The 11,230-nt window shown below is 43.6% G+C and overlaps 1 protein-coding gene across 1 annotated transcript; it reads right to left on the bottom strand.

Annotated features, from left to right (window-relative positions):
• LOC8057594 (polyphenol oxidase I, chloroplastic) lies at positions 262–2,733 on the bottom strand. Its single transcript, XM_002446899.2, has 3 exons — positions 2,008–2,733; positions 1,594–1,855; positions 262–1,377 (listed from the first exon to the last, which is right to left on the bottom strand). Exons 1-3 carry the CDS (start codon positions 2,583–2,585, stop codon positions 517–519), a joined length of 1,701 nt encoding a protein of 566 aa, XP_002446944.1. The 5' UTR covers positions 2,586–2,733; the 3' UTR covers positions 262–516.

The raw sequence follows: 11,230 nt of genomic DNA, 5'->3' as shown, positions 1-11,230 counted from the left end.
GGATAGTATTGTATGTCGTAATTTGTGTACAGCTTTTCCTTGATTTGGTTAATGGATGAGTTCCGTATGTCGTGATTTATCTACACCATTACATCGGTCACTGGTTTGACATGCGGTTCTGCCATCTTCTGAGCAATCTGAGTGGCGCTTTACACCCCACATACTGCCATTGGTGTCCACCCTTTCTCCGATCGCATTACAAGTTTTTCTCCGGCGACACGGTAGTCACTGTTCTCTATGGTCATGCTGTTACACATTACAGACACTAATGCCCTTATTTGTTAATTATTGATGTCGCATTGACATTGGCCCATATTATATAATCACGGCGGCACGCAAACACAATCCCAAATAGTTCCCTACATATATAGTTCAACAGGAGTCGTCCATACACGTACAGCATCACACAGTTATTCATGTATACCTGATATATACTCCTGGTCGTAGAGCAGTTGTCTCTAGGCCCTAGCACTTGTGAGATGTACTCGTAGGAGGGTAGGACGTAATAGAAGGACCTCACTTAACATACTCGATCCGGACGCCACCGACAGTAACCATGTCTCCGGCGCACCTCGGCACGAGCGACACGACGATCGTCTTGTCCCCGTCAGCGCCGATGTTGTCGAGCAGGTCGCAGATGCCGAACCTCGCCGCGGTCTTCACGGAGCCCCTACCCTTCCCGGGCCGAACCAGGTGCGGCGTCATCGCCACGCTCCCCGCGCACTGCGCCACCGCCGCCCCCATGCCGCCCCCGCCCTGGCACTCGTTCACGAACACGTCGAACTTGACGAACCTGCTGAAGTGGTCGGCGACCTCGATCCCCTCGACGACCAGCACCTCCTCCTCCGCGTCCTTCTCCTGGCGGGTCCTCGAGGTCCTGGGCCGCGTCACGGCCACCCTCACGGTCTGGTTCAGGGTCGCCGGGAGCGCGCCCGCGGCGGGAACCGGAGAACCGGTCTCCGTGGTCGGCCTGGCGTTCAGCCACGGCAGGGCAACATCCTGGTAGCTGTAGCCCAGGGCAGCGGTGTCCAGGCAGTCGCGGACGCGGACGCGCACGAGGCGGGCCTCCTCGTCGTAGAAGAGGAAGCTGGCGTTCAGCCAGTCGGGGTCGGTGAAGTTGGTGTTGCCGGCGCGGAGGCCGTTCCAGACCGACCACAGGCGGTCGATGTTGCCGTGGTGCGCGAAGAAGAGTGGATCGCGCGCGGCGGAGTAGAAGTTGCCCATGTCCTCGTTGTTCGGCTGGCTCGGGTCGCCGCTCCAGAAGTGTACTGGGCCGTGCGGGACGCTCTCTACGGTGCCTGCGCCTGGGTCTGGCTGGTCGCCCTGGTGGTAAGGCAGCCCAAAGAAGAGTTCCTTCTTCTTGGCACCGGAGATCATCTGACGTAGAGTAGAGACATGCATGTGTATCATCCATATGCTAATCAGACATCAAGTGTTCAATTTTAAAGTTTTAAGATCAAGTGTTCAGTTACGTCCAAGAACTGAGTGTTCACTGTTAGTGCAGTGTCGCACTAGCAAACCTGACACCTGATCGAGGGTGTAATATTTCGTACAACAAGACACAGCCAGCTAGCTAGCTATACTAACACTGACCTGACGGTACATGATCATCAGGTTCTGATCGATCTGCTGAGCTCTTGGGATGTTTTGCTCGATCCTGTCGTAGTCGAGGTCCACCGTGAATGGCGGCTGGTGAGCAGGGTCACGCCTTTCGTCGTACAGCGGGGAGGACTTGTTGGCGTAGATCGCCGGCAGCGACATGCCGCCGGGCGCGTCCCAGTTCCAGAACGGCAGCGCAAACTTGTCGTCGCCGATGAGCTTCCCAAGAATCCTTTCGTGGAAGTACAGGTACAACCTGCACGCGTTGTCCAATTTGTGAAACTAACTAAGCAGTGCAACGACGTTCACAAAAGTTGCACGTTAATTAATTATTATCAATCGCTAAAGCATATACACGAGCAAGCTAAGATCACATGACGCCAGCATGCATGGAACCGTCGTCGTCACCTGTGCCACGGGAAGAAGAGCCAGCAGTTGTGTATCTGGATCTCCAGGTCCGGGAACCCGACCTGGTCGAACGCGCCGTCGCAGTAGGCGCAGTGCACGCGCCACTGCTGCGTGAAGCTGCGCGGGTCGTCGTCCGGCAGTTCCTTCATCAGCGCCACGGCCTTCTCGTACTTGGCAACGTACTCCTCGTCCACCAGGTGCGCGGCCGGGCGCACGCGGCGCCCGACCGTCGGCGGCGGCGTGAAGTCGACGATCGCCGTCCCCGCGCCCGGCGGGCAGCAGTTGATGTCGCTCACCGTGTCGGGGAGGTCAGGTGGATGGCAGTTGCTGAGGTTCGGCGCCGGGATGGGCGCCGCGAGCGCACCGCCGCGGTTCGACAACGACGAGCTGAGGAGGCCGGCCGCCGCCGCCCCGCCGAGGCCGAGGAGCACGTCGCGGCGGTCGGCGCCGCCGGTAGCCTTGCACCTGCACCTGAGCGTATGGAGGCTGCGGCATGGCGCGCGTGGCGCGGCGAAACTTCGTGGCATGGTGGCGCTCCCCATGGCGCTGCTTGTGAGCTGCGACCGATGGCGTGCCATGGTTTAGCGAGTGGCTATATATAGGAGTATATATAGAACTATGATCGGCTAGGTTCCGTAAAAAAAAAAACTATGATCGGCTAGCTAGTGGACTGGATGTTTGATTTGGTTGTTTGTCACGTGCTACTGCTGCATGTGCCGTGTCGAGGTTTGGTTCATTGCCAACTACTCGTGCTACGTCTATATAGTTCCTCGTAGACCAAGAGAAAGTGTTGCTGTATTTTGCGATGCACGGCACTTGTTTTAAACCGACCAAACTTGTTCCAAAAAAAAAAAACGACCAAACTTGCTTGGCAACGAAACGGGCAGGGCCGGGGGACGATCGTCGTAACATGCTGCTGGTATAGACTCCAGACCCGCGTAGCTATCTGTACCCAAGTTACTAGGACCGAACCGGATTTGATTGGTCCAATCGGTTAAACCGCCGATTTAATTTGGGTCAAATAGAATGAGGAACACTACTATAACACAACTACTAGTGGAGAACTTACCCTCCAGCCTTGGAGATCAGAGTTTAGGTCAGCCGGTTTTCATCGGTTCATTCTCACTGCGATCTATCCCTATGTATAGATAGCTAAGGCTTTGTTTAGTTACCAAAATTTTTATAAAATGAACACTGTAGCATTTTGTTTATATTTGACAAATATTGTCCAATCATAGACTAACTATGTTCAAAAGATTCGTCTCGTAAATTACAGGGAAACTGTGCAATTAGTTATTTTTTATCTATATTTAATATTTCATACATGTGTCATAAGATTCGATATGATGGGAAATAATTTTAAAAAACTTCATAAAATTTTTGGGAAGTAAAAACAAGGCCTAAGTATGGACCGTATTTGACAAATTCACTGAACACACCAAATCGTGACATGCGGATGTTTGGTTGAAGGAACTAAAATTTTATATATATATATATATATATATATATATATATATATATATATATATATATATATATATATATATATATATATATATATATATATATACACACACTTTAGTATATTTGTAATTATAGTAATTATTGTTTAATTATAGACTATTTAGATTTAAAAATCGTCTTGTAAATTATTCTCTAGCTGTATTTTTAGTTTCATAAATAATTTATATTTAATACTTCATGTATGTTTCTAAATATTCGATGTGGGTTTTAGCTATCTATACTCTCTGTACCATATTTACACGCAGAGTGTTGTCATCTTCGTTTGTCACACGGGCACGAAACTGACCACAACCACACACACACACACAACGGAGAGACCAGGATTCCTCCATAGAGACGCATCTTGGATGTAGACCTCCTATATCGTGTCTCCGTGTGATTGGAGTTTTGGGACACGTATCTTCCATCCAAAGTGGGTCTATACAGAGACATGGTGCAGAGTTTCTACCTAATTTTTTCCCATATTCGGTAACAGTTCAATCATTCGCGACGAAAAAGCAGCAGCTGTAAACATCGATCAACAGGCGAGCTGAGTCATGGACTGTAAGTGCGATTAGCTCCTATAACCGGAGAACAGATGAGTCAGGTTTCTATAGGGTGTTTGGATGTAAGGACTCGGATGTGGTTCATGGTGTGTTCAAATACTAATGAAAATAAATTACAAATTCTGTCAGTAATCTATAAGACGAAATTAGTATGTCTAATTAATTTATCATTAGCACTTTTTTATTGTAGCAATCATGGATCTATCATTAATTATGAACTAATTAGTCTTAAAAAATCATCTTGTAAATTAGTCTCAATTTATGTTTTTAGTTTCGTATAAATAGCATACTTCATACATATATTCAAACATTCAATAAGATAGAGACTAGACTTCCATTTAACCAAACATGGCCTATTTATAGCAGCTAGCTTTTTGTTGCTTCCTACTACACGCAAATGCATGGTTGAGATGGAGAGATCATCTGCAGTATATATCGCCATATTTAGATCTAAAAAGATTTTTAATTGTAACACTATAGTATTTTGGTTTTATTTGACAAACATTATCCAATCATGAAGTAACTAGTCTTAAAAGATTTGTATTGCGATTTACAGACAAACTGTGCAATTAGTTTTTGTTTTCATCTATATTTAATACTTTATGCATATGTCGTAAGATTCGATGTGACAGAGAATCTTGAAAAAAATTTGGTTTTTAGCGTGAAAGACATATGTAAAGCAAAAGGGATCGGACGCTGTCGAACCAAAATGATCGTAGCTACCTGCTACAAGAGCTTTAGCGCTTGTTTTGCTCGGCAGCCATAAGAAGCCACGGCTTACATGTTAGAACACAGCTAGCTAAATTTATTGAGAAAAATAACTCAAAATGTAGCAGATTTAGCAGAGCGTTATTGATCGAGGAGGCCGGAAAATTAAATCAAAATTAAATGTAGCAAATTTAGCAGAGCGTTATTGATCGAGGAAGCCGGCCGCTGCCGCGCGCCCCGCCGAGGCCGAGGAGCACGTCGCGGCGGTCGAAGCCGCCGGTAGCCCTTGCACGCCCGAACAGAAACCAAATCGTGACAGCCTTAGCTGTACTCTATAGTCTATACTACCACATGTCCACATCTCACACACAGTCGCACACGCAGAACGTTAATTTGTCAGCTTCGTTTGTCACAGGCGCACGAAAGTCCTACTGCTACGAGAAGATATGTGTCAGATGATTGTTCCGTATCAGTAACTAATTCCCGATATGTGCGACAATATTTTTTTTATCTGATATGCATGTGCGATTTGCTCGGACCAGAGAAACAGATGATAAATAAGTCTCTTTCTAGCTAGAAGAAGGAAAAAAAGGAGTTCGCTTCTACCAAAGCAAGAGCTGTTGCTTCAAGTGGTATTGTAGATGTGGCCTTGTTTAGGTGGCAAAAAATTGGGTTTTTGGCTACTGTAGCACTTTCGTTTTTTTGACAAACATTGTCTAATTATGGAGTAACTAGACTCAAAAGATTCATCTCACAAATTACAGATAAACTGTGCAATTAGTTTTTATTTTCATCTATATTTAATGCTCCATGCATGCGACCAAAGATTCAATGTGACGGAAAATCTTGAAAATTTTTGCGAACTGGGCATTAGTGCATGCGTGCGCAACTACAGTGCATTGGCTTATTTTGACTTATTTGCACATGCTTAGTCGTCCTTTGAATGAGATGTACGGAGCATATACTCCCTTGTCTCTTATTGAGTGTCGCTGAGTGTCTGTTCGAGCTTTTTTTTTTACTTTAGCTAGATTAATATAAAATAATAGTAATATTTATATCTCTAAATAAATTTATTATAAAAATAAATTTAAAGGTCTAACGAATGATACTGATTATGCATTATAAATATTAATATGTTTAATATATACTTTCCTCCATTTAAAAAACGCTGTCGTTGATTTTCAGACATTTTATTTGACCATCTATTTTATTATAACTTTTTGTATAATATTATTTATTTTATATGATTTATTTGATTATTAGAGATATTTTAATAATAATTTATTTATTTTATAATTTGTACAAAAATTTTGAGTAAGACGAGCGGTCAAACATGATATCTTAAAGTTCAAAATATCAGAGAGTATTTAGTAATTTTCGAGAATGACATATAAAAAAGGGGACGAGAAGGTACGTACTTATAAACATATAAAGAAACGATGAGAAGGTATGTACTTAAAGCATCCATTATCAAAGTTCGAACGTGTCCCAGACGAGTTTCATTAGAGTTTTATATCAGTCCTAATAAAGTTTCATTGAAGTTTTATAAATATTAAATATGTTGACATGGCATCATATAAATAAAGAGAGAAATAATAAAAATTTTATGAAAATAAATATAGTTTCATAGGGATAAAACCTTTTTGCACTATTTTCAAAATGCGGATGTGTTAAAAACTAAATCATAAGACTTTATTATTCAAGTTTGGGTGGAATAGACTCAAACGGAATAATAAGTGATAAATCTATCGGATGACTTTCATCCATGGCCGGTAAAGATATATGTGAGGATATAAATCCATATATCCTTATGACTAGACTTGGGTTGAATTGTAACCGGTTAGGATTAATTTCTACATTTGTAACCTTGTCCCCAAGACTATGTAAGGAGGGGGTATTACGCCTTTACGGCGGCCGAACCAAGATAAACTCCTTGTTTGTGTCTTACGTCACCATCAAGTTCGTAGTTTGCGCACCTGTCTGCCGATAAACTACTACTGTGGGTATACCCTAAGGTAGACTGCCAACCAGCTTTCGTCGATAGTGGCACGCCAGGTAGGGAGTGTGCGTACAGCTTCCCAGGCGAAGCAGATGGTCATTATCTCCGACTCCACGGCCGTGACGAGCGGTCTCACGTTCACCATCGGCCAGATTACCTAGACCACCGGCTTCAACGACTTCACCGCCACGACCATGGAGGAGGTGCAGATCTAATCTGCGCCGATCACTTCTTCATCGACGTCGGTTGCGGCTCTAACCACGCTGGCTACGGCTTCGACCACTTCAGCAACGTCTCCGACCACGTCGACAACACATCGCCGCTTCCCGGCTACAAAAGGAGACAGATCGACAACACCGATCTGCTCGGGCTTTCGACCAAGTTTCTTGGCCTACTCTGACCACCTGTCATGTCGCAATAATGATGGCTACAAAGAACAGCGCTCGCGACCACCTTCATGACAACACATCATAAAACTTGAGGATCAAACAATTTTGTCGCCACCGAACAGACTTTCGTCCAAAGAAAAGTGCACTTCTAATATTTTTATTTATTTTTAGCATAATATTTTTGATATTATTATCTTTCAAAATAACTTTTTGGTTAGCCGATTAGTTTTTTCTTCTACACGAGTTTTTTAGAGCCGGCACTGTCTCCGACTCCTCCCCACACATGCACGAGATCCGCCCTCTACGTTTCGGGTGGTCGGCAGTAGCTCTCTAGTGAGGCTGGCAATCCTATGTGTGTCTTTCCGCATCTCATGCTCTAGATTGTTGGCTAGACCAGAGCTGGTACAAGCTCTAGGATAAATTAACTATTCGTGCTAATTTTAATAAAACAAAAAATCTAAAACTGGGTGTTGTTTTTTATCTAGAGTTTATTTATACATCATGTATTACATATTTTCTATATTTATTTTTTAGGAGTTTGGCCTAGTTAACAAGCTACGCTTGGGGACTCGTCGACCATTCCCTACGCTGTGTTCGGGGATTGCTCCGACCACCGAGCATGCTTACATTCCCAACCACGCTCGGGAATTTGTTAACTAGTCTCTACGCTGTGCTCGAAGACTATGCCGACCACCGAGTACGTTTATGTTCCCAACCACACTCGGAGATTTATCGACTAGTCTCTACGTTGTGCTCGGGGACTGTGCCAACCACCAGGCTCGGGGACTAAGTGGTCACACTTCACCTTACGGTGAATATGCTTGCTTTTTAGAAGCTTATACTTTTCATAAAAGTAAAGTCGGCACACTTCACGAGAAAAGAAATCTTCTTTCTTAAGAGCACCATGCATTATTTGGACAACCTACTTTTTCGGTAATTATGAAAAAAGATTGTCCTTATCACTGGTCGAAGAAGTTCAAGACGGTGTGTCGCTTCATAATACATGGTGCTCGGGGACTAGTTGTGGGAGTATAAATTCCTATACCCTTATGGCTAGACTTGGGTCGGTAGTTTTAGCCCATTACAAGATGATTCGTAGCTTGATCCATCTACAAAGTTGTGCGCAAGAAAACTCGACGTAGGGATAAAGCAATATCCTAGTCGGTTTGAATAGGGACCCTAAGTTCATCCAGTATGTGGTTCTATGAATACGACCTCCATGTAAAAGTGCATTTCTTTATGTCAAAATCTAACGACGGTTCAACATCATTTCTTGTCTTCCCAACCACATCCTCGTTTAATATATACTAGGAAAACATGCCCGTGTGTTGCAACGGGAGAATAAACACTAATATGTCCAAGTCTAATAAACAACTGAACATTTTTTTAATTAAGGAATTGACAATTAAACATGGTTTGAGACTTTTTTAAAATTACTCGTCATTATTGCTTAATGATTTCTATTTGCATATACAATCTATGTTCACAATATTCATATGTAGACAATCAAATAAAATATGTGAAGGAGACCATATATATTCATAGTTACATATACTTTGTAACTTTTAAATTCGGAGGCAGGAAGACATTATTTAACATAATTTGTCTTTGTCTTCATCTATTTTGTTCTATAATATAAATATTTTTTTTTGAAAATAATTATCATTGTCTTGTTAAACATGTTAAGTATTTGCAAAAGTAAGATTAGGCGATGCGAACTCAAACATGAAATAAGTTGTGCACAAACACTATATAAAGAATGAATTTTATTGGATCATATAACAACCCAAAAAGAGTCACTATTTATTTGTGCTTCATGTCAAGGTAAAAGCGAGCGTCTAACTAAATCGACTGTTATTATGTGTTGGTTTGTATTTTAACCATCAATTAAAAAATTGAGTTAGCAGGAGTGGAAGTACGAAATAAAAATTATTGTACTCAACTCCCAACAATATGTTCCAAGAGTCACCAAATTTATTTTTCTATTTCCGAACCTTAACTATCCTTTCGCTTTGAACTTCCTATCAGCTCCGTCTCGAGCATACTTATATTTATCAATTTCATTTTGGATTTTCATTTGGAATGAGATGTTTTGTTACAGGTGTATTCCGGTGTATCTGTACCAGATGTTTTGTTATTCCGGACCAAACCAAAGACGAGCCAGGTGAAGCTGTTTTTTTCCGCTCCAGGTGCGCGTTCTAGCTCCAGTCAGCAGATTTTCTAGGCTCGCGGAGCTATTGCCGTCGGATATATCTCGCCCTTCTCCTCCCCAAATCAGCGCGCCCTCACTTCTCTTCCTCCCCGTGCCGCCACATCCCATCTCCGAATCAGTGCGATACCGAAGCGGACCAAACCAAAGACGAGCCGGGTGAAGCTATTTTTTTCGGCTCTAGGTGCGCGTTCTAGCTCCAGTCAGCAGATTTTCTAGGCTCGCGGAGCTATTGCCGTCGGATATATGATACATGATTTGTTTGTGGTTTCGTTTTGGCTCTACCTGGAATCTGGTATATGGTACTGATTTGTATGTGATTTTGTTTTGGACTCGATCTGAAATCTGGTACAAAAGTATGAGACGGACTGGGACTTGGATTAGACGAAAAAATTTCCTGACCAAATTTGAGGCTGAAATTTTGCCTCTTTAGTATTAGGTATATATATATATATATATATATATATATAGATAGATATAGATATAGATTAATAGGTATAGGTATAGATTTTGCATCTCAAGATATATATTCAAACTTGTATAAAATATTATATACATCGTGTGGGCACATATATGATCTGAGTATCTGACTAGTGGTTGCATGCCTGTTTGGTTTGACTGCTCGCCGTTACGCAAGTGATTCTCTGTTTTCATGTGTTGATCTAGATGCGAGAATCACAGACTGTTGGGTGAACACTACCTTTAAATTGGTGCACTGGCAAGTGTTGCAGACCACAAACTAATCAAGCAGCTTGATCGAGCACACTTGATCACTAGCAAAGAAACAGCGCCGTGGCTTCCTGTGCCTTTCTCCTACTACACTGCTTGCAGTGCTAGCGGTTGTGGGTTTTACTTCAGTCCCCGTGGTCTGGTAACTGTGATCCAACCCAGCTCCAGGACTTCTGCGTTGCTGATAACAATAGCCCTGGTAAATAAACACAGTACATTTGTAGGCAGGTACATATATGTGCATGCAACACAAAGCATGAACTTTTGCAGCACTATACAGTCTACAGAGAGAGCTCAGTTATCTATATTTATGCATGTATTGAAGGCATGCATGCAATGTATACTACTCAAAGGTGATTAATTGTGTATGATGATTTGCGATGACGACAAAAGTACTGACACGGGTGGACGTGTGCATGCATATGCATGCAGTGCCGGTGAACGGAGTGGTGTGCAAAAGAACCCGAACGTGGTGAACGCAACCGCGACATCTTCTTCCACATAGTGCCGATGGCACCAAACGCGCGCGCAGGGCTCCGCCGTGACGCCGGTGGCGGTGGCCCAGATGGCCAGATCCCGGGGCTGAACACGCTGGGCATCTCGCTGGCGCGCATCGACTTCGTCCCCGGCCGGCGGGCAGAACCCGCCGCACACGCACCCTTGCGCGTCGGAGATCCTGACACGGTGATCCAGGGCACGCTCCTGGTGGGCTTCGTCACCTCCAACCAGCTGCTCAGCAACACGCTCTTCGGTCTTCGCCAAGCAGCCGCGCACAAGTGCATGCAGCCGCGCACGCGGGTCAGGCCGCGCCATACAAGTATAGATATGAAGAGTTTGTACCACACACACACCAACACATATGTAACAATATTCTAGCAAAGGGCATATTTTACTTTCCCTCCAGTGGTTGAGAGTTTTTAAGTGGGAGTTGTAATTATGTTGCATTTTTTTTCCTCGACTAATAAAAATACGGCAAAATCTTTATGCCGTCTTTCGAAAAAAAAATATTTTACTTTCCCCTAGTTTGCTCTCTCTCCTTCTTCTTAAACTGAATTCATTACACAGCTGTTAAGCACAGCACGCTCTCCAGACGCAGCTGGACTGAGCTTCAGGTTAATTA

The sequence above is a fragment of the Sorghum bicolor genome, chromosome 6 (genome assembly GCF_000003195.3).
Source record: "Sorghum bicolor cultivar BTx623 chromosome 6, Sorghum_bicolor_NCBIv3, whole genome shotgun sequence".
Taxonomy (NCBI): Eukaryota; Viridiplantae; Streptophyta; class Magnoliopsida; order Poales; family Poaceae; genus Sorghum; species Sorghum bicolor.
This window is presented reverse-complemented; position numbering and strand designations above follow the sequence as displayed.